The sequence below is a fragment of the Gracilinanus agilis genome, chromosome 4 (genome assembly GCF_016433145.1).
Source record: "Gracilinanus agilis isolate LMUSP501 chromosome 4, AgileGrace, whole genome shotgun sequence".
NCBI lineage: Eukaryota > Metazoa > Chordata > Mammalia > Didelphimorphia > Didelphidae > Gracilinanus > Gracilinanus agilis.
The window spans coordinates 192,434,071-192,458,564 of NC_058133.1; the positions used below are offsets into that span (position 1 = coordinate 192,434,071).

Genomic DNA, 24,494 nt, shown 5'->3' on the forward strand with positions numbered 1-24,494 from the left:
ACTCCAATTGGTCCCATTTGAAAGTCTCTAGGATCCCGCCTTCTTTGTGTTGACTGGCCTATTCGAATAGGCGTCTGCAGCTGCTCATTGGGTGACCTGAGTCCCCGCGGTGATTGGTCGCTCGTGGTAACCGAGGCGACCAGAGTAGGGCTGTGATTGGTTACTCTGGCTCGGGCGGGAGGAGAAAGGGTAGTTTTGAAAGGAGCCCGCGTAACGGACCGTCGTCTTCGGCGGGTTGTGCGGCCACCCCACCTTGGGCGCTCGGTTCTCCGACCTCTTCAGTCTCTTTCGCTACCTCCCCTTACATTCCCCGGAATGGAGGATCTGTCGCCATTGCAGGTGAGTGAGGGAGGCCGGAGCGCGGCTCTAGACTCCAGCACCGCTCTTCACAGAGCTTCTGCTCTGGTTTATGGGAGCTTCTCTAAGGCCCTGGGATCTTGGCCTTGTCAGGAGCCCTCCCCCACGTTCCTGACTGATGCCTCAGGGCAATGACCCCCCACCCCCACCCCCTCGACCTCAGCCGGTCCGGGATCGCCACAGGCCTCGGGGGTCCCGGGGATCGAGCTTAGTCCCGGAAAGGATCCAGTCTGCACACAGTAAGCTCTATGCAAAATAAATAGTAAATAATTAGCAAAGAGAAGGCACTGGAATTAAGAGGGGTCGGGAAGACTGCTTGTAAAAGAAGATGAGATTTTTAGTTAGGACTTAAAGGAAGCTAGAAAGATGAGTAGTCGGAGCAGAGCATGGGGAACTACCAGAGAGAATGCCGGGATCACCCTGGCTCTCTGATTACCCCGTGGTACCTAGCTGTCAGGTCCTCGGAGGCACTATTTAGAGATCAAAAAAAAAAAAAAAAATACTTGTTAACATGACTTCCTCTTTTACAGATGGGGAAACTAAAACCTAGGAGTTGTTAAGTGACTGGCTTGCCCCCAAAGTCTTGACTAGGAAAAGCTGAGGGGGAGGGGTTGTTTTGTTTTTAACCCCAACCCCACTTTTTTGCACAGCGCGACAGTGCCCCTCACAGGTCGTAGAATTCTTTCGCTTAAATCAGTGGGAAGCTGGAGACCTTGACACCTGTCTGCCACCATCCCCAAATTCCTTTTTCTGTCTCTTTATCAACTTAAAAAAAAAAAATTTTTTTTTAACCCTTTCCTTCCGACTTGGAATCAACACTGTGTATCGATTACCAGAAGAATGGCAAGTGTGAAACTTGTCCATCCAGGAAGTATCTGAACTCAAGACCTCCCATCTCTAGCCCTGGCTCTCAACCCACCGAGCCACCTAGCTGCTCCTATATCAACTCTTGATGTGATTTTACTTTGATACCCTTTATTTCTCGATGGATCTTAATATAGAAATTTAGTCTTTAATATGGTTCTAACAAAATCAAGGTCTAGGGACTAGGGAACCTTGTGTCCTTGACCCTTATGCATATGTATATTTTTTGATAGCAGAAAGAGAACCCAGAACACAATAACTTCTAGCAAATGACATTGGATTTGAAACAAGGTCTTCCTGATTTCAAGCCCAATAAAGAAACCATACAATCAAATGGTGTGCATGAATTGTATTTGACTTGTGCTTTAAAGCTTTCTAAAATAATACTGTATATCTTAATATAATAGTTTCAATTATTTTAGACCAGCTTTATGGCGTTTAGACCTTTTCTGTATAATTCCTGGGGACATGATTTGATTCATAGTTTGAATATAGCAATAGTTACCTGTTTTAGCAAGATTTTCTTTTCTGTGATTTTCATTGTTTTCAAAGGAAAATGAAGTTGGATGTGGGACTTTATTTAATAGTCATTAGTTATATATGTATATACATATATACAGTACTTGCAATCCCCCCTGCTCTCAGTATTAATGTTCTTGATGTTTTTAACTGCTAAGATTCAGGGATTATCTCTAAAAGTATACTTGTATTATACTATTTTGCAAACCATACCCATAATTATTAAAATGGTTACTTTGGGATTTTTGTTCTATTTTTCTTGGAAGATTATTATTAAAAGCTTTCCCAATCTATTTTTTAACTTCTAGCCTGTAAATGAAAATCTACAAATTAATAAAATAAAGAAAAATGAAGACTCGAAGAAAAGATTGTCTGTTGAGAGAATCTATCAAAAGAAAACCCAGTTGGAGCACATTTTGCTCCGACCCGATACCTATATTGGCTCTGTAGAGGTTGTGACCCAGGTAAATAAAACTAAACAAGTATAGTTTAATGTTTGTTTTTCTAGGCCTTATTATCCAGATCTTAAAATTTTAGTTATAAAGTATATTTTATTAGTCTCCGACTTAGACTCTGTGATTACCTATTTATTTGTAAGGTACAATTCAGAGAATAATAAACTGATCTTTTAAAATGTCTTTACCTTATTTTATTTAGCAAATGTGGGTTTATGATGAAGAAGTTGGACTTAACTACAGAGACGTGACTTTTGTTCCTGGTTTGTACAAAATTTTTGATGAAATTTTAGGTAAGTTCAAATAACGGATAAGAAGTATTAAAACTCCTATCCATTCTAACCAAAATTTTTACATAGTAAAGAGATCACTTAAACTCCAGGATGACTCACAAATCATCCTTAACAATCAATAGTATTTGACCTCTGCTTTAAGTTATCTAACATATTAAAAATATAAAATTTCAGTTATTCTAATAATATATTTTTTAATTATTTAATTTTTTTTTACTGCTTTCAACAATATGACATGAATGGATAACATGAGGAACAGCAGTAGTAGCAATAATTCCTTTTTTATAGACAGTGAGGATTAGTGAGAAAAGTGACTGATCTGAGTTAAATGGAGATTTCTGCCTTCACAGCTAATTTCTATTCTTTATTGCCTATAATTGATGCTTTCTCAATTAAGTTGAAGTTAGTCTATGTAATATAAGTATATTTTTGAAAATAGACTTGGGTGTCTTATAAAAAATATGATCCTTTAACTCTTTCAGTGAATGCTGCTGACAACAAGCAAAGGGACCCGAAAATGAATTGTATTAAAGTCACAATAGATTCGTAAGTCTTTTTTGGTTGGCTTCTTGAATAAATCCTTAGTACATTGAGACCAGAGCTTTTTCCCATTGTATTTTAAATGGTCCAGGAGGTGTTAGTCTCTCTTCCCAAATTAATAAATGATCCTCTTTAGAGTGGGGCTTACCCCAAAGAGGTACATAGGCAACTAGCCTACTGATTTGTGTTGAGTTCTGTTTTTTTGTATTTTTTCCAGCAAGGAAAAAAGTTGTAATGAACAAATGTTGTGAACTTTTAAAATTATCCTACCTTATAGTCATTCTGCAAATTTATATGAAGTACCTTTCTTTTGTTCCCTTCAGTATTTATGTTCAGAACAGCATGAAGTATCCAATTGCTACTAAAACATATTTTTTCTATTAAAATTTTGCTTAGAATAAGATAATAAAAGCAAAAAAGAAAATTTCCATGTTATTATTAGTGGGGAATGGCAATGGATTAGATTTTCTCTATTTAAGTCTTGATGGCTGTCTTTGGGTAGTGGGGTAGAGAGAAAGAGGAACTGGCAGGAAGGATGCATGTATATAAATGACCTTTTTTTTTTTTTTTTTTTTTTTTAAGCTACAAAATAATATTTTTCCAGGTTTCTCTTTTTCTTTCCATTTGGCACACATCATATCCCCTTCCTCTCTTTACCCGAAAATGTGATGGTGTTATGTATTTATTTAACATTATCATTGTCTGCACAGGTATTGGAAAGACCAAAGGTTTGTTTTGGGTGTGAGTATGTTTGTGTGCGCGAGTATGCATTTTCATGTCTGTATAACACTGAGAATGTTCATGTTTCGCCAGTTAATCCTTTCTAAACAATTTGTTTGGGTTTGTGCAAAAACAATTATGTTTGGGGCAGCTGGGTAGCTCAGTGGAGTGAGAGTCAGGCCTAGAGACAGGAGGTCCTAGGTTCAAACCCGGCCTCAGCCACTTCCCAGCTGTGTGACCCTGGGCAAGTCACTTGACCCCCATTGCCCACCCTTACCAATCATCCACCTATGAGATAATACACCGAAGTACAAGGGTTTAAAAAAAAAAAAAATTAAAAAAAAAATTAAAAAAAAAAAACAATTATGTTTGATTCTAGGAGGGATGTGAGAACGTTCATTTAAAATAATAGAAATTTCAATTCATGATAATAGGATATTCAGGAAATAAGTTCTATAAATTATTTGAACTGAAAATATGAGTATAAAAATATTCAGTCTTTTGTCATTTTAAATGAAAGTTTCACTTCCTTTTTTCCCCAGGGAAAACAATACAATTAGTATATGGAATAATGGGAAAGGTATTCCTGTTGTAGAGCATAAGGTTGAGAAGGTCTATGTGCCAGCTCTTATCTTTGGACAGCTCTTGACTTCCAGTAACTATGATGATGATGAGAAGAAGGTTACCGGTAAGATATTTGATAACCACTAAACTGTGGCTAAAAATTTTATCTTTAAAACTCGGTTTAAAAAAAATTTTTTTTTTTAATCCTTAAAGACAAATCTGAGGGGCAACTTAGATAGCACATTGGATAAAGTATCAGGCCTGGAGTCAGGAGAATCTGGGTTCAAATCTAGCCTCAGACATTTCCTAGTTGTGTGATCCTGTCAAGTCACTTAAACCCAGTTACCTATCCTTTTCCATTCTTCTGCCTTAGAATCAATATTTAGTATCAATTTATGAGAGAAAAGGGGGAGGGTTTTTTTTTGTTTTGTTTTTTAAGAAGACAACATCCTGGGATAATTGGGTTAGAGGAAGGAATTTTTAAGTCATTAATATAATTTTGATACTCTGGCAATTGTTGTGTAGTTAAAAATAGATGCCTATATGTCAATATCTTCATACTATATTTTAACCACCTATTATGGGGCATTTTGAAGTGCTTTTGTTGAGAAATTAGTATTGAGGGTTTTGCTTGGCTTTTTTAAAACATAGGTGGTCGAAATGGATATGGAGCCAAATTATGCAATATATTCAGTACCAAGTTTACAGTGGAAACTGCCTGTAAAGAATATAAGAAAATGTTTAAGCAGGTATGTATCAGGTCCTGATTTTTATGACACAGCATAATATTTCATCATTATATTATAGGTTATATAATTCAGAAACATTTAGTCAAATTCTGAGATTGGGAAATATGCCAAGTTCACACAATCATTTTGGTATCTTTATTTTGATTTATTTATAAGGTGATGTGAAAGGTTTTGACTCAACTTTTTTTCTTGTTAACTCCTATAGACTTGGATGGATAACATGGGAAAAGCAGGTGAAATGACTCTCAAGCCCTTTAGTGGAGAAGACTATACATGTATTACCTTCCAGCCTGATCTGTCTAAGTTTAAAATGACATCTCTAGACAAGGATATGGTTGCCTTGATGTCTAGAAGAGCATATGATATTGCTGGTTCCACCAAAGATGTCAAGGTCTTTCTCAATGGAAATAGGCTGCCTGTGAGTTTTTTGATTCTGGGTTGTTGCTGTTACTACCGATTTTTAATGTCCCTTCACCACTACCTAACTCCTATAGTTCTCCCCATTTAAGTTTTGGAGTTTTGCATTGGCTTTCCCCCAGAACATTTTTCATCCGTCACCCTGTATCACTGGATATTTAAGGAATACTTATAACCATTATATCTATTTTAGCATGCAATTTATAGGAAGAAGCAAAGTAATTATCATTATGTTGATATAGGTAAAAGGATTCCGGAGCTATGTGGATTTGTATGTGAAGGACAAATTGGATGAAACTGGCAACCCACTGAAAATTATACATGAAGAAGTAAACCAGAGGTGGGAAGTATGTTTAACTATGAGTGAAAAAGGCTTCCAGCAAATTAGCTTTGTCAACAGCATTGCCACTTCCAAGGTAATTTCTTATATTTAAACTGATCATTGATAAAATTTATTTTGTCAAAGCATTTTTGCTGCTATCTCTTTTTAAAACTGGTTTATATGAATACTTGGACACCTTATTAGTTATTAAGCTAAAAGTATAATTACCAAGAGTTGATAACATATTATTATCTATTGTCTTCAATTTTTATATTTTTCTTTTTAGGGTGGCAGACATGTTGATTATGTAGCTGATCAAATTATAAGTAGACTTATTGATGTTGTGAAGAAAAAGAACAAAGGGGGTGTTGCAGTAAAAGCACATCAGGTATGAATCTTGGTATTGCTGTGGGAAAGATGGGAGAATAATATAAATAAATTTCCTTTCCTGTTTCCATGTGATTGTGCCAATGACAAAGATAGTCAATATTCATATGGGCCTCAATACATGCATACTTGCTCATCCTGTATGAGTTGTTCATGTCTTCACCTAACTTTGTCACAAGGAAGTCTACTCGGTGTGCAAAAAAGATTGTCCTCAATTTATCCTTACATCATGAGAATACAAATGGAGCACTCAGTCTATTCATCTTTATGTATTTGTGTCATGACATTTTTTTCTCATGTTTTTAAAATGCTTCAATCTTACTCACATCTACATATCATATGTCCTTTTCATTATATTCTGGGTGGTTCTAGATTTCATTTACTTGGAAACTTGAATTCCATGTCTATAACACCACCAGTAAAATATTGGCGTTTGAAAGATGGCCCTTGGTTTCTAAGAAAAGGTTGGGATCTAATTTCCTGAAGATAATCAGACCTGTTTAATTATGGATCTTTTGTATCCATTTGCCCTTCATGTTTCAGGAACAGATACAATGGATGTGCTCTTGCCAGTTTTTTTCTATACATACATGATAATGAGATAGTAGAGGTGGGGAAGGGGATAAACAAAATATACCAGCATATGCTTATTATACTTTATTCTAGAGTTGCATATACATTTTATTGATTATATTTTATTGCAGGTGAAGAACCACATGTGGATTTTTGTAAATGCCTTAATTGAAAACCCAACCTTTGACTCCCAGACTAAGGAAAATATGACTCTGCAGGCCAAGAACTTTGGTTCAAAATGTGAATTGAGTGAAAAATTCATCAAAGCTGTGAGTTGATATTATTACAGAGTTTAAGAGATCTTTTAATAACCATGTATCAATTGAAAAAATTATGCTATATATGTTAACCTATTGTCTTAAATATTCCTGCGCATTTTTTTCTATTTTAGGCAATTGGCTGTGGAATTGTAGAAAGCATACTAAACTGGGTGAAATTTAAGGCCCAAGTCCAGTTGAATAAAAAGTGTTCAGCTGTTAAACACAATAGAATCAAGGGAATTCCTAAACTTGATGATGCTAATGATGCAGGTATATATTTGATTACATTAAATCATTTTAAGATTTAAGTCTCATAGTTCAAGAATATAAATTTTTTAACAGAAATTCTTGAGAATGGATTTTTATTTTAGCAGTTGAGGTCTTATCACTGACCTAGAGGTAGAATCTTTTAAGAATGACAAAGATAAAAGTTGAACATTAAACTCCTATCCTTTAATGTAAAAGCGAACAAAAACTTCAAAGGAGCTTTTACACTAAAGAAATGTGTGAGCATGGTTCTTGACCATTTTAGTTAGCAAGCAGTTGCCCATTGATGAATATTATTGGCTTTGTGAATAATCCATCTTTTCATACAACTATCTTTAAGATTTTAAAAAATTATCTGTCCCCATCCAAAGCTATCTGATTAAATAATATTTTAGTGATATTTTGTTATAAATTGTAAAGGGTACCAAATGTGTAGACATATGATTAGGAAGGCTTGCAACACTGGTGTCAGCTGCTGGAATTGATTTCTTGTGAAATTTGGCATTGTAGGCAGTAAGAACTCTACAGATTGTACACTTATCTTGACTGAGGGAGACTCAGCCAAAACTTTAGCTGTTTCTGGCCTTGGTGTGGTTGGAAGAGACAAGTATGGCGTTTTCCCCCTTCGAGGAAAAATACTCAACGTACGAGAAGCCTCTCATAAACAAGTAAGTGGAAATACCTTTAAGGATCTAAGAACTTTAATTCAGGATTTATCATTGGTTTAACATTTCTGCTTTAGACATTTCAAAATTATTTTAAATTGAGATAACTTTTTTAAAAAGAAAAAACGAGACATTTGTAGCATCAACTTAATACTTAACCTCCTGGTTCATTAATTGTTAGTGTCTAAAAAGCATTAATGTACTTTCATTGAAGGAAGGAAAAATTTTGGAATAACTAAGCATAGACCCTACCCTTGAGAAAGAGTACTATGATAAAGTAATCTTACAAGACTATTAAGTTATAAACATAGAATTATACTAAGTAAGCTGTAACTAAAACTAAGACTAAAGTTGTTTTTTTGCTGTTTGTGTCTTTCCTAGATCATGGAAAATGCTGAAATTAATAACATCATTAAGATTGTGGGTCTTCAATACAAGAAAAACTATGAAGATGCAGATTCATTAAAGAGCCTCCGTTATGGAAAAATCATGATAATGACAGATCAGGTTAGAGTCATTATATAATATATTTTAGATAATTAATGTAAGTCGAGTGAACTTCCTTTTTGCACGGCTATCCAAAGTCATTGTCACTGTCGTGATTAATCAGATTTTATTTAGAGCTTATGAGATGATGCGTTGTGTACCTTATATGCACAGTTTTAAATGGGTGTGGACTAGAAGACTGAATGTGGATAAACCTGGGATTTCATTAATATATGGAATCCCCAGATAAACAGATTGGCATTTTTCCAAAACATTAAAGTCTTACACTGAAAGGTCCACAGAACCATTATATACCAGAGATATGACTTGAACCCAGATCTTCAGTCTATTTGAGGCTAACTATGTATGTTACACTGCCTCTTTTTGACTGAGACACCTTAATTTGTTATAGAAAATGGCAAAAGAGGAGATTATTAGTAGGACAATCATCAAACTCTTGTCTATTTTGTGCTAGGAATTAGGAATAAAAAGTTAACTACACTTGATCTTAGCCAAAAGACCAAGAAGCAATGAGAATAAAAAGATAAAAAATAAAGTAGTCCCTGCCTTCGAGGGATTTATTTTTTGTCCAGGTTAAAAATACATACACAACCAGAAGTATATTTAGGTTTTCTAACATCTCACACTAATCTGTTGTTTTTTAGTGAATTAGAATTGCTATTATAAAGTCTTTTTAAATTTTAACTGTTGACTATTTCAAAATATTTTTAGAAATGATCTAAAGTAGATTCTACCTGCAATGATTCCAAAGCATCTTTGTTCTATGTTTTAACATAAAAATTTATTTTAGGATCAAGATGGTTCCCACATCAAAGGCTTGTTGATTAATTTCATCCATCACAATTGGCCCTCTCTTCTGAAACACTGTTTTCTGGAGGAATTTATCACCCCTATTGTAAAGGTATATACATTTTCTAAGGTAGTTCAACAAATTTTAATGCAATAAGATATATTTTAAAGTCTTCACAATCTGTCATATTCACAGGTCTCAAGAAATAAACAGGAAATGTCATTTTATAGCCTTCCTGAATTTGAAGAATGGAAAAATACTACTGAAAATCATAAAAAATGGAAAGTCAAGTATTACAAAGGTGTGTAATGAATCCTCCAGTGTGTAGTACTCAATAAACTTAAAGAATACAGTGCATTGATTGACCCTTTGTTATTTTATCCTAATTTTAAATTATAAGTTACCTATCATATTTACAGTAAAATATGCCATAAAACATTCATTTTGTGTGAAGTCCTCTGTTCTCCCCAACCCCGTTTCTGTGAATCTTCTTATAGAAGATTTCAAAAGTTAATCATTACTCTGTTGGCTTTGTAGGTTTGGGCACCAGTACATCAAAAGAGGCAAAGGAATACTTTTCGGATATGTCAAGACATCGAATCCAATTCAAATATTCTGGCCCTGAAGATGATGCTGCTATCAGCCTGGTAAGTTAGATAAATTGAATAGGTTCCTAATTCTAAACATCGCTAAAGTTGCAAATTAAGTCCATCTAAATATTTAATTGCTTTATTCTATAAGAAAGAAGCAACCAAAATCCTAGAAATGAGCTTTTGATCTGCTTTAGAGAAAGATTAAAACAGAAGTGTTACTGAAACTTTTTATAATTCAAAGGATCATAGATTTAGAACTAGAAGAGACCTTAGAGGCCATCCAAATCAACTCCATCTTTTTATTTCTTAATTTATAGGCCTTTAGCAAAAAGCAGATTGATGATCGAAAAGAATGGCTAACGCATTTCATGGAAGATAGAAGACAGCGGAAGTTACTTGGCCTCCCTGAGGTAAAATATCTTTAATCATGTCCTGTAAAGTTAATCATTTTCAGTTTGTCATTTTTGTGGGCCTGGAATCAGTTGGTTATAGCAACTTCAGGTAATTGAGCTGTTTGTAAGATCAAATTCTACTCTGTGTGAGGAAATCAATTGAGTTAGCTGAATGTACGAAGGCCAGTGAAATGACCAAGCTGAGAATAAGAGACTGCAAAGCACCTGCACATTATTATCCAGTTTCTGGTTGATTATTTTATCCTTAATACATACACAAAGGGTGACTTTACCAATACTAATTCTCTAATGGGATACATTGATAATGCAAAACTGCAGATTCTCCTATGCTTAAGAATAGTAAAATAGGATTGTTGGGTTTTTGTTCTTACTAATGGTTATCCTGTTGAATATCATCTTTTTTATCCCTTAGGATTACTTATATGGGAAAGCTACTAAGCATCTAACATATAATGACTTCATAAATAAAGAACTCATCTTATTCTCAAACTCTGATAATGAGAGGTCTATCCCATCAATGGTAGATGGTAAGCTGATCTGTCTTATTATTATTAAATTAACAGGAGAAATAGCTTGTTCATATTGACATTTACTACACTTTTCATTTTGAAGGTTTGAAACCTGGTCAGAGAAAAGTCCTATTCACATGTTTCAAAAGAAATGACAAGAGAGAGGTGAAGGTTGCCCAATTAGCTGGTTCAGTAGCTGAGATGTCCTCTTATCATCATGGTGAAGTAAGAACAAACTTGAGATACTTCAGAGAAACACTCTTAGTTTCAAATTAGCTTTTTCTCAGTGGAAAAATCTAATACATTGAAATTTTAATTGATTGATTATTAATTATCTCTTGTTAAAAATATTATCAAATTCTTGCTCTGCGAGGCAGCATTCAACCTTGTGTAAAGTAAGATTCTTGTTCAGTGATGATGGTTTGTACCATTACTGCTTTGACTTTGTTTATAATAGTGATTATTCTGAAAGATAGTTTGGGAGTAAGTAATATAATTTCCCAAGGAAAAAGAATAGTTTACAGCAGTGGTGTCAAACTCAGTTAGAAATAGGGGCCACTAAACTGTACATAAGGATCCCTACAGACTACATATGGACTTTGAAAACTACATATTAGTATTATTTATGTTCTATTGCATTTTTAATATGATTTGGGCCCACTGGGCCACATCTTTGACACCTATGGTTGTTAGAATATTGTACCCATTTCTTAACCTCTGAAACACCCAATAAATTTTGAATTATAAAATCTTTACCCTCTGTGATTTTAATATAGCTTCTTTCAAAGAACATAGATCTGATGATTAAGAATTTGTTTTTTCCCATTTCAGATGTCACTAATGATGACCATTATTAACTTGGCTCAAAATTTTGTGGGCAGCAACAACCTCAACCTCTTGCAGCCCATTGGTCAGTTTGGTACCAGGCTGCATGGTGGCAAGGACTCTGCCAGCCCTCGATACATCTTCACAATGCTTAGGTAAAATCTGTTTTTGGTAACTTTGGGTGCCATATTTTGTCAACTAGAAATTTAGAAATCTTGATTAGTCAGAATTTGTATTCATGATTCAGTGTATGAATTGAATCAATACACAAAAGATGGGGTTCCTTGAGTTTTGGTTCTCCCTAAATACCAGGACATACCAGGGTTATACAGGTTACTCTGTAAATAGCAGAGAAAAACTGATTTTCAGCCGATTGAGTTCAGTAACATGGATTTTTCTCCAATTTTGCCTCTTTAGTAGGCATAGTCTCCTTCCCAATTCTATACTTTTACTGTTTTGTCAGTTTGTTTTACTGATTGATGTTTTGTGTTTACATTATATACATATACATATTATTCTCATTTCATGAGATATCTCTTATAGCAGTAAAATAGTTAAATAAAATTAATTTAATCCAATGGTTTCATCTGAAAGCACTTTTCATTCCACGTCTGTAGCATTCCCCACCTTTTATCATCTGTATTCTAGAATCCTGAATAGTCATATATTGGAGAAAGGGGATGTCCCTCATAATAAAAAATAAAAACAAAGGTGTTCATTAAAGCACCAACAAAACAATAGAACTTAGCATGAGATGAACATCATATATAACATTCTATGCCCAGAGTCTCTTAAGAAAAAAAAACAGGAGGAGGAGGTAGCTGAGTAGCTCAGTGGATTGAGAGCCAAATCTAGAGATAAAAAAGTCCTAGGTTCAAATTTGACCTTAGACACTTTCTAGCTGTGTGACTTTGGACAAGTCACAATTCCAGTTACCTAGTCCTTAACACTCTTCTTCCTTGAACCAATAGTATTGATTCTAAGGCAGAAGGTAAGGGTTTTGTTTTGTTTTTAAGTAGGAAGGGGATATATTTTCACATTTCTTCTTTGGGGACAAACTACCAAGTTAAAATTATACAAATAAGAATAATTGCAAGGGATGACTTTTTTTTTTTTTTTTTTTTACAACTGAATTAAATCTGTATTTTTGTAAAAATATCAACATTTGGCAATTTTCTCCCTAGCCCATTGGCTCGGTTGCTTTTCCCAGCAAAGGATGATCAGACTTTGAAGTTCTTATATGATGACAACCAACGTGTAGAGCCAGAATGGTACATTCCTATTATTCCCATGGTATTGATAAATGGTGCCGAAGGGATTGGAACTGGGTGGTCCTGCAAGATCCCCAACTTTGATGTCCGAGAAGTTGTGAATAATATCAGGCGTCTGATGGATGGAGAGGAACCTTTACCAATGGTAATGATTCTGGATGATTTAGAATCTCATTCTAACTTTTTTGGTCATTTTAATTGGTCATTTAATAAAAGTAATAAGCTGATTGATTACAAACTTTTTTATCAGAACTTTGAACTAAGTATTTCCAATGCCTTTATTTTGGCCATAAACGCCTAAAAACTTTTTTTACTCTTTAGCTACCTAGTTACAAAAATTTCAAGGGTACAATTGATGAGCTGGCTCCAAATCAATATGTTATCAGTGGTGAAGTGTCTATCATAAATTCAACAACCATCGAAATCTCTGAACTTCCAGTCAGAACTTGGACCCAGGTAAAATATTCTGGGTTTTTTTTTTTATTTGAGATAAAAATAAATTACCTTTTGTGACCTATATCACTTGTTGAATCATTTGACTTACCTAAAAATTCTTTTTTCAGGTTTATAAAGAGCAGGTTCTGGAGCCCATGTTGAATGGCACTGACAAGACACCCCCTCTCATAACAGACTACAGGGAATACCACACTGATACCACAGTGAAGTTCATAGTCAAGATGACTGAAGAGAAACTAGCCCAAGCAGAGCGCGCAGGACTGCACAAAGTCTTCAAACTTCAGACTAATCTAACATGTAATTCCATGGTATGTCTGAAAAGTATTTACACTTGTTATTTTGAAAGAAAGATATGCAGTGCCTTTTTTATTATAGATTCTGTTTATGTAAGACTTGAAAGATATCAGCTAAAAAAGCTACATTAGAATACTAACATATATGTATATATATATATAAAGGATAGATGGTATTTCTGTGATATACTTTATTTAGGTTAAATTTCAGTAAAACACAACATTCTAAATAAATCACAATTACTATTAAAGTATTTCTTCAGTTCTGACTCTTATCTATATTTTCTCATTTAAGGTACTTTTTGATCATGTTGGCTGTCTAAAGAAGTATGATACTGCACTGGATATCCTAAGAGATTTCTTTGATCTGAGGCTTAAATATTATGGACTGAGAAAAGAATGGCTTACAGGAATGCTTGGTGCTGAATCTGCCAAATTGAACAACCAAGCTCGTTTCATCCTAGAGAAGATAGAGGGGAAAATAGTCATTGGTATGTTACTAGAATCATAGGTACTATATTTGAGGTCAGTTTCCATTTGACATTTTTTGTGAGAAGTTATCTAGATCAATGGCCAGATAACATTAAAATCATAGATTGGCACTAAAACTAATTCTCCTATTATGTTCAATTTGATCATATGTAGATTTGTTAATCTATATGACTAAGACCAAAATAATTGAAGTATGATAGAACTCATAGCAGTATTGCAATCTATAGTTTTTTAAAACTTTACATATACTCTTTTTAAATTTTCACAATATCCCCGTGGTATAGACCAGTGGTTCCCAAAGTTTTTTGGCCTACCACCCCCTTTCCAGAAAAAAATATTATTTAGCACCCCCTGGAAATTATGAAACTATTTCTTGAACTCAGAATAGAATGTAATACAAAAAAAGTGTGGCCTCCCTGGATCACTGCAGCACCCACTTTGGGAATCACTGGTATAGACCATATTATCCACATTTTGATGATTTAAAAAACTGAGTGCCATTTAGGTAACATTTCTTACCTATGTTACTCTGGGCAAGTCACTTAATCCCAATTCCCTAACCCTTGCCATTCTTCTGTCTTAAAATTGATACTAAGGTAGAAGGTAAGAATTATTTTTTGTTATTGTTTTGTAATTAAAAACAATTTCAAAGTGGAAGCAATTTATTTGTAAGGTTATAGTTTCATTCGATCACAAAACCTTGTAAAGTAGGTCATTATTGTTATCCCCATTTTACAGATGGGAATGTGAGTCTTAAGTGATTTGCACAGGGTCACACAGCTGGTATCCCAAGTTGGTATTTGAATTCAGATTTTCCTGACCCCATGATGCCACTTAAAAGATAAATGGAATAGTAATTGGCCTGATAGGAAAGAATTGAAGATAAAAATACACAAGGATGGATGGAAATATACATAGACATGAAATGTTGGAAACTGGCTATATTCCTAGGTCAATGGAATATAAGGAATTTCCATTGAAATTCCTTAGGTCAGAGTTCAAAACTAGAGGGGCTATTTATGACACCAATGAGAAAAGGATCACCAAGAGTTACCAAAAAAGACCAAAATATTAGGTGTGGTTTAAGGGATAGGAAAGTATAGGACAGCCAATAAAACAATGAATGAGGCTCCAAGCCAAAAAATCAAGTTAACTGAGGCAAAAGATTTCCTTACACAGTAAGCAAAATCATTTGTATGTATTAAAAGAATGAGTGCTTTGCCCTATACTGTAGCACACATAGAGGGAGAAGTTAATAGGAGTATATCAAAGTCTTTGGAAGAAAATCTACCTAATAATCTCATTGTGGCTCTTAGAATTGATCTGTCAGGGTAACAGCCTATCTTCTGTTTGCCTGCCTCAACAAAAGATTCATAGGGCATTACAGGTATGACTCCATTGCCCCCTTGTGGTTATATTTGCACTTAAAAAGAGGACTTTTTTCCACCATAGGTTATGTAAGACTCGTACACAAATTTACCTGTTTTTAATGTTTTGGGAGGGAAGGTTGTCCTGACCTATACTTTTATTGCCTGGGCTGCTAGGATGGTAAGTGATTATGCCCCAGTCCCTTGCAAAAGATGGAGGCCAGCTCTATTGCTGTGTTCAGCTGCTGTACTGGTATATAATTCGTACAAAAATGATTTCCAGTTTTGTCTTATGTTCCACAGTAAGGGAAAATTTATCCTGTTCTTAATATTTGTCTTTACTATATCATTTACTAAGTTTATGGTTGAGGATCATAATTTTTTTTTCCCCTAGAAAATAAGCCTAAGAAAGAGTTAATTAAGGTTCTGATCCAGAGGGGATATGATTCAGATCCTGTCAAGGCCTGGAAGGAAGCTCAGCAAAAGGTAATTTCTTGGTCAGCTTCCTTTATTTTTTGTTAAAAAACTAGATGTATCATAGTATCTAGGTGCTGGCATTCTCTGTTAAAGTTGAAATTTTTAATCCTTTTTTTAGAGTCCAGGTGACAATGAAGAGGAAACTGAAGAAAGTGACAATGAAAAAGAAACTGAAAAAAGTGACTCAGCCACTGATTCTGGACCAACTTTTAACTATCTTCTTGATATGCCTCTTTGGTATTTGACCAAGGAAAAGAAAGATGAACTCTGCAGGCAGAGAACTGAAAAAGTAGGTGTGGGGGTACTGTTGTCCTAAACATTGGTTTGAGGTATAACATACTTACCTATATAGGTTGTCCCAAAAGTCTTGTCTTAGTGTAATTTTGAACTTTAATGACTTAAAATTGCATTGAGACTTTTGAGACTATATGCTATTTTTTACAGATTGTTATATCTTTAATTTTTTTTTAATGTAATTTTAGGAGCAAGAACTGGAGAATTTAAAGCGAAAAAGTCCTTCTGATTTATGGAAAGAAGATTTGGCTGCTTTTGTTGAAGAACTTGAAGTATGTGGATGGTTTGGGTGAGGGACAGTATAGGTGTTTTAAGTAGAAAAGTTGTTTTCACAAGCATTATTATAAGGTAGAAGTAATAATAGGATGAATTCCAGAATATCATATAGAGTTCTACCATGCAAAGAAATCACTAGATAATAACTGATAACTATAAAATGTATCAGAAAATATGTATCTGGGACAAGAGGGAGGACAAGATTTTGAATTATTTGGAGGTGATGAGGTTTTATATGCCTACACCGAATGGAAGGGGCAACTGGGTGGTACAAGAGTTAGTGTTATCCCTGGAGTTAGAAAAGTGACCCTTGGCAAGTCACTTAATCCTGTTGATTTGGCCTCAGTTTCCTCATCTGTAAAATAAACTGAAGAAGAAAATGGCAAACTGCTCTACTATCTTTGTCAAGAAAACCCCAAAATGGAAGTAGCTGGATAGCTCAGGATTGAGAGCCAGGCCTAGAGATGGTGGGTCCTGGGTTCAAAACTGGCCTCAGACACTTCCTAGCTGTGTGATCCTGGGCAAGTCACTTAACCCCCATTGCCTAGCTCTTACTGCTCTTATGTCTTGGAACCAATATACATTATTGATTCTAAGACAGAAGGATGGGTTTAAAAAAAAAAGTCCCAAAGAGTCAAACACAGAATGGAACTAGCACAAAAGTCTGGAAGGAAGAGAATTGCTGACAGACCTTTAGGTCCTAAAGAAATCCATATTATTTTGGTAACAGCATTTATGAGGACCATCAAAGTCACCCTAACTACCTTTATTAAACAGATTGAATAAAATTTGTCATCAGGGTTAACTAAATAGTCTTAGTGGAATTTCAAAGATTCCCCATGTCTTCTCTTCACACACATAAACCACCATGCCAAAAAAAATAGGATCAGCCTACTTGCTGATCTGACATTTCTTTAACAAAAGAAAAAATTGCTTTTCCATGTTTAGTGATAAAAGGTCTTAAAATGCAAATGACTTTATATAGCTGATCTAGACCAATTCCCTTTAATAGAGTACAGAACAAAATCAAGGACTCTTAAGTCACTTCTCAGTATCACAAACTTAGAACTAGAAGAGAACCTAGAAGTAAACCAATCCAAAAAGCAAAACCCTTGCTTTCCAGATAGGGAAATTTAATGTTGAATTAAGGGGTTAAATGACCATGCCCAAGGATCACATGTTTAGGTAGTAGCCTTGTGATTCTGTCTAATGTCTAACCCATTAGGGCATTGAGTTTGTTGGATTTTTTTTGTCCTTTTTTGCTCTTGTCATGAGATGGCCTCCTGGATAGAGGGGCTTATTTATCTTTTTGGTATTAGACATTGTCTGTTACGTAATAAAATTTCTTTTTCATAACCTTTCTTTAGGTTGTTGAAGCCAAGGAAAAACGGGATGAACAAGTGGGTACTGTTGGTAAAGGTAAAGCCGGTGGGAAACCAAAGGCAAAGAAAGGTCAAGTGGCAGAAACTTTGCCCTCTCCTCATGGCAGACGAGTTGTCCCTCGAGTTACTGTAGAAATGAAAGCAGAAGCAGAAAAGAAAATCAGAAAGAAAATTAAGGTAATAAATACACTTGAAAAAACTGGCAGTATGAAATAAAAGAGCTGGCCTCACAATGGAAAAGGTTGGGTTTAAAAGCCCTCTCCGATGTACACTGGCCATGTAACCCCTTGGAAATTTCACTTACCCTTTCAGAAACTCTTAAGACTGGGTTTCGGGACTGGTGTGCCAATCTGCACTGATGGAAGGAATTTTCTAAGAGAGCATCACAATGAAATCATAGGCCTGTCATTTTCCCCCATCATCTCATCAGAAAAAAAGCCATATGTGTCAATTGCTTTTCAAGTGCTACATTCCCTGATAAACACTATCCATATAATTATGGTACTATTTACTTTGGAGATAGCTAAGAATTGATCAATACAACAGCATTCTTTACTCCTAAAGAAAGACCCATACAGGCATTCTGCACCCAGTGATAACTGGTTTCAAGAAAATATGTGATATGGGGGGCAGCTGGGTAGCTCAGTGGCTTGAGAGCCAGGCCTAGAGACGGGAGGTCCTAGGTTCAAATCTGGCCTCAAACACTTCTCAGCCGTGTGACCCTGGGCAAGTCACTTGACCCCCATTGCCCACCCATACCACTCTTCTGCCTTGGAATCAATACACAGTATTGACTCTAAGATGGAAAGTAAGGGTTTAAAAAAAGAATATACGTGATATGGAAGTGTGTTTTGAATAGTGATACATGTATAACCCAGTGGAATTGCTTATCAGCTCCAGGAGTGGGGGAGGGAAGAGGGATGGGAAAGATCATGAATCGAGTAACCATAGAAAAATGTTCTAAATAAATAAAAGAACATTGAGCTGGCTCTTTGAAAAAAAAAAAAAGAATATATATGCTAAACAAGATAATATTACAGAAAAAGTTAATTCAAAAGAACAATATTATGCAGAATGCATTTGGTACTATGGTAAGGTTTGTTTATTAATGTGTTAAAATATTGTGAAACATTGGTTAAGCTGACTTTATCATGGGTGTGTTCATACTTTTTTTTCCAAAATAGGTTTTCATTCAACTTGACAATTTTACTTAGTTGATAAATACAGATGCATAATCTTCAGAAATAGTCACCCTTAAAATAAAGTTTTTTCAAAGAACTTTCAAGTATCTTAAGACACTTCTAAATATTACAAATTTAGAACTGGAAGAGACCTTAGAAATGAACCAATCCAAAGAGCTAACTAAACCCTTGCTTTCCAGATAAGGGAATTTAATGTTAATAGGTTAAATGACTTGCCCAGAAATCACATGTGTAAGTAGTATCCCTATGATTCTGTCTGTTGTCTAATCAATTAAGGTGTCTATTGAAAGATTTCTTCCTATAAGTTGCTTTGAGCCATGACTAACATCTAGTTAAGACACTATTTCAGCAAACATTTGTTGAGGGCCTACTGCATAAAAGGCATACACTGTAGTGGGATCATAAATTTAGAGAAAATCCCGGATATTGTATGGTTTGTTATTTTAAATGAGACTTCCCTTTCTGTTATTTTGTTCTTGATTTTGAGAATGTACAAAATTGTTACAAGTTTATTGTATAGATTTAAAACTGTAACAGAAGCTTCAAGGGGCCATCTAGTTCAACTCTCCATTTTATAGATGAGATAAATTATACCAAAAAAAGTGAAGCAGTTCGCCCAATGCCCAAACATTGAAGAGCAAAACTGAAATCTGATCTTAAATCCTTTGACTTCAATTCTATAGTACTTTACTTTTACCATTCTTGACCTCAAGGAACTAGGGGAATGTATTTTTTCATTTTGCCCTCTAATAATCCTACATTCTTGGATTTGTCCTTTGTCTAATTATATCTCTTCCTCTTCTTAGAGACCATTCCGCTAAATATTTCAGGACATCTTATGTAATATTGATAAAGGTTTGATTTCTCTGCAGTGTCATGCTAATAAGCTATATTAAAATCACTCTACTTATATATTGTTGATGCTTAGCTATATGGAGTTGGCAGAACTTTTAAAAACTTTTTTTTTTAATGTCTTAGACTGAAAATATCGAAGGAAGTCCTCAAGAAGACAGTCTAGAATCAGAAACTCTAAAACAAAGACTAGACAAAAAGCCCAAGACAGAATCAGGTAATTGTAAAGGAAACAGTACAGTTTTGCATTAGTTATCTTGTGTGCACTGGAACTTTAGAGGTTAATGCTTCAAGGGCTGCCTTCCTGGTGAATAATCACTTTGTCCTTTGGCAATTTAAGACTTTAAAATTTACAAGTTATTTGTAAAAGAAAGGAAAGATTAAAGTAGTGTTACAATTAAATATATATCAATAAGTATTATAAATCTCAAAGGCTTGTAAAAATGTACATTCTTATCATAATTAAGCATTTATTCAACTCCCAGAATAGAGTGGGCACTATGGATATCACAAAAGTAATATAACATGTTTCTATCCTAAACAAATTAGTATGACAGTATAAGAAGATGCTAAATTGAGTGTCACATACAATGTTATAGTAGTTTACAAAAGGGAGTCACGTTAATTACTAAAGCCTGATGAAAAAAGAACTTTTTTTAGTGTAGAATTTTAACTTGTTTTGAGTATACACCAATGGGAATTTGGGCAAAATCTATATAAACACATTAAGTTAAAGTATTGTTAAGGTTTGGGGGAATAGTTATTGGGAAATAAGTTTGGAAAGGTACAATTGGTCTAGATTGGGGGGCCTTCAAAGCTTAGAATTTAGGAGGTATATCAACATGTGCTGGCTAGATTGGTAGAAGAGGTCAAATTATAGTTACTAGAGTAATTTTTCCTTAGTTGATAAAGGGTAGGAGTAATCAGAATAGAGAGAAAGGCGTATAAAATAAAAATCAATAGAACCTGGTGATTAACTGGATATGATTCACATGTTTCTAAGGAATGGGTAATGGTAATTAATTCTTTTGTTTTTTAAGGTCCCAAGCAAAAGAAGCAGAGCAAATTGCCCTTCAAACCAATCAAAAAAGAAAATAAGAGAAATCCTTGGTCTGATTCAGAATCTGATTTGAGTTGTGATGAAAGTGAATTTTATGCCCCTCCTAGAGAAACTAAATCACGCAGGGCAGTAGCAGGTAAGAAAAATGATTGAAATATAAAAGTACTGTGCTAGTCAGAATTTTAGCTTAAAGCTTTTTTAAATGGGCATAACTGGGTTTTTGTTGCTTTTAAATAGTATCACCATTCTTTATACAATTGACATCTAAATGTTACTCATTTTGACTTTTTGTTTGGGTTTTATAACAGCAAATAAGAAATACACAGTTGATTTAGATTCCGACACAGATATTTCAGATTCTAAAGAGGAATTTCAAGATGAAGAAGATGAGGATTTTATTCCATCAGATGGAAGTTCATCTAAGATTAAAAGTGTACCAAAGTGAGTATATGAGCTCATTTGAATGTTAACATATTGTGTTCATTTCTCTGGAAAGATTGTGGCTGGTACAGACATACTCCATTTAACATTGCCCCTGCCATCATCATGCAATTATGTCATTAATGCATCATAACAAAACTATCAATCCTACTGACACATCATTTACCAATTGCCCAGGCTACAAATCAAATGCTCGGTGATTAGCCCAGCCAGAGTTCATTTGAGGAGATAGTGCCAAGAACTAATTCTGCTCACCATCTCATTAATCACATTAAGTTCATTGCCCCCTGTAACATTTTGCTTAACATCACATTTTCACAGACTTAATTAATGACATTAGGTGAGGTATGAATGATGTACAGAACATAACATAAAATATTAAGTAATAATAATTTAGTTAACATAAAGTGTTACAGATAGTTACTAATTGCTAAAAACAATTTTATTCTAGGGCAACTAAAGAACAAACTACCAGCAAAGTACAGGAGCCACCAAAAAGTTCTCCATCACGTATGTATATATGTAAAAATTATTGAAATATTTGCCTTATGCTTTTTAAAAATTTTTTATCTAGGTAAATTTAGCTGATTTGCTTTTCCTAAATCATAAAGCTAATAACTGCTTCTCTATAATATGTTGCCTTTTAAAGAACTCTCATATTCACTCATAATATTTCTATCTTCTCAAGATGAAGTTGAGGACCTGGAACCTGAGGATACTAAGGATATGGCTCTAGCTTCTTCGAGCTCTTCTGCTTTAGATTTTCCAGTTGAACTTGAAATTCCAGATCCAGTTCCCAAAAAAAGTACTGCAGTGAAAAAGACTGCAGCAAAGAGTGAGTCTAAATATTTTAAATAACTCATGCTGAGAACACCTAGTTAGCTGCCATATCAGGTTTGTTTGTTTTTTTAACTTTACCTTCTATCTTAGTAGTAGTTCTAAGACAGAAGGGCAAAAACTAGACAATCATGATCTATCCAGGATCACATAGCAAATGTGCCTCACTATACTACCTAGCTGCTTCCAAATTTCACTTTTTAAAACCATGCTCAGAATTCACATAGGATGGCTACTAGAATTAAATCTTTCAGAAATAGAAAGCATTGTTTTTTTATATCATTATGTAAAAAATAATTTGCCATTTAAGTGATTAATTTCATTGTATTAAAATAGGAGCCAAATAATGGAAAGAGTACTGAATGTGGAGTCAGGAACAAGTCATTTTAACTTGAGACTCCGGTTTTCTTATCTATAAAATTGAATACTGCCTGTCATGAAGGTTGTTTCAAGGAAAATAAAAGTTTTTGTAAAAACCTTAGAGATCTGCCACAAAACAAACCTTTTATCATTTTTGTGTGAGCTTCTAAAAATCTCTTCCATATTGCTGTAACATTTCCAGAGCACTCAATGATATACACTCTCTTGTTTGACCTTAAAACAATCTTAATGTTAATTCCCCATATTATAGATAGAAGAACTAAGTCTGAAACAGATTAGATCATTTGTTCACAGTTTGTACTACTAGTGAGTAGTAAAAACCAGAATTTTAACCCAGGTCTTCTGATTTCCAGTCCAGTGTTTTTTTCCACTAAGAGACTTGTACTAAACATCTGATTTGTGTAAAGGGAGGAAGAATAACAAGCTGTGGCAAAAATTAAGGGCTTTACTGTAAACTATTATATACTTGAGAAAATAAGTGAAAATTAAAGGTAATTGGAATCTCCAGTGTATGTTTAGCTCTGTTGCAATGGCTTGTCCTATGTTGAAACTAAAAACAAGAATAGTCAACACATTCTACTTGAAAAATTAGGACAAACAAAAACTAGTTTACAGAGTGAAGGAACTACATCCAAAGACTCATTTCTGAATCACAGTGTTGGCTATTTCAGGTCAGTCTTCTACTTCGATTACTGCAGCAAAGAAGAGGGCAGCACCAAAAACAAGTAAAAAGACCTCCAAAACTTCTCTAGATTCTGTCTCTGAAACCTCTGAAAAGACTGTGGCAGCCAAAAGCAAGAAACCTCGCAAAAGGAAGCCTTCTAACTCTGATGACTCTGATTCAGATTTTGGAAAAGGCAAATCAACAGCCAAGGCAGGGAAGGTAGGTATTTTGCTATACTAAAGCCCTGATAATGATACTCATTAACTTGAAGTTTAAAAGGGAAGTGTGACAATAAAAGCTCCTGTGATTTATCACTTTAAATGAGATTTTATATCTTTAAAATCTCATCTACCTTTGACTTTGGACATATTTGTCTCTACATTGTCAAGATCTAATTTCTTGATCTAATTTGCTATTGTCTCACTTAATGTTGGTGTTGGCCTTTAGCTCCCTTAGAAGCCAGTGTTATAATTCCTAACATTTTAGACCCTCTTAAATTGTGGCGTTCTTAATGTATTTGTACACTGGAATTCCTTCATTAGTTTCAAGTATTATAATTTTTCACTTTTAGAAATCCAAAATGGTGGATGATGACTTCCAGATTGATTCAAATTCAAACTCAACTCCTGTGGCACCCCGGGCAAGACCTGGCCGAGCAAAGAAGCCTATTAAATACCTGGAAGAATCAGATGAGGATGATATGTTTTAAAATGTGGAATTATTTTTGATCTTAATGATATCAAAACTGTTTTTGAAGTCATTTCTCTCTGAAACCCTTTAGTTTCTTTCTCTGAGAATAAGTCTAAGAGTATTTTCTATCAAAAGCTACTGAAATATTTTGCCATTTAGAAATTTTTAGTAGCAGTAAAGCCTAAGTGCTCCTGATTTAGCATTTCCTTCTTCTAAGAACTCAATACTGTCTAATTGAGTATAATTGTCATTATTTCATCATCATCTTTGTGTTTTGAATCCTTGTTTATTTTCTCTTTTTAAATCTGCTTATAGTTTTGAACCTTGGATGTAAATTCTCCCTCTTGACCTATCAGTTTTTGACTATTATTTAGATTGGCTAAAAAAAGTACCAGTATGTAAAGTAGCAAATTTGCCTATCATTGACCTATACAATGTGAGAGAGAGAGAGAGAGAGAGAGAGAGAGAGA

The 24,494-nt window shown here is 34.5% G+C and overlaps 1 protein-coding gene across 1 annotated transcript; it reads left to right on the forward strand.

Moving 5' to 3' along the window:
* Positions 1-287: 287 nt before the first annotated feature.
* On the forward strand, positions 288-24,043 carry TOP2A (DNA topoisomerase II alpha). Its single transcript, XM_044671595.1, has 35 exons — positions 288-339; positions 2,049-2,204; positions 2,398-2,488; positions 2,971-3,034; positions 4,291-4,436; positions 4,964-5,061; positions 5,267-5,479; positions 5,721-5,894; positions 6,087-6,188; positions 6,892-7,029; positions 7,152-7,290; positions 7,798-7,955; positions 8,334-8,459; positions 9,250-9,360; positions 9,445-9,550; positions 9,787-9,896; positions 10,160-10,252; positions 10,668-10,782; positions 10,868-10,989; positions 11,596-11,744; positions 12,774-13,005; positions 13,182-13,316; positions 13,424-13,624; positions 13,905-14,100; positions 15,863-15,954; positions 16,064-16,234; positions 16,428-16,511; positions 17,883-18,074; positions 20,078-20,168; positions 20,992-21,147; positions 21,320-21,452; positions 21,928-21,950; positions 22,141-22,287; positions 23,342-23,553; positions 23,906-24,043. Exons 1-35 carry the CDS (start codon positions 316-318, stop codon positions 24,041-24,043), a joined length of 4,638 nt encoding a protein of 1,545 aa, XP_044527530.1. The 5' UTR covers positions 288-315.
* Positions 24,044-24,494: the final 451 nt, after the last annotated feature.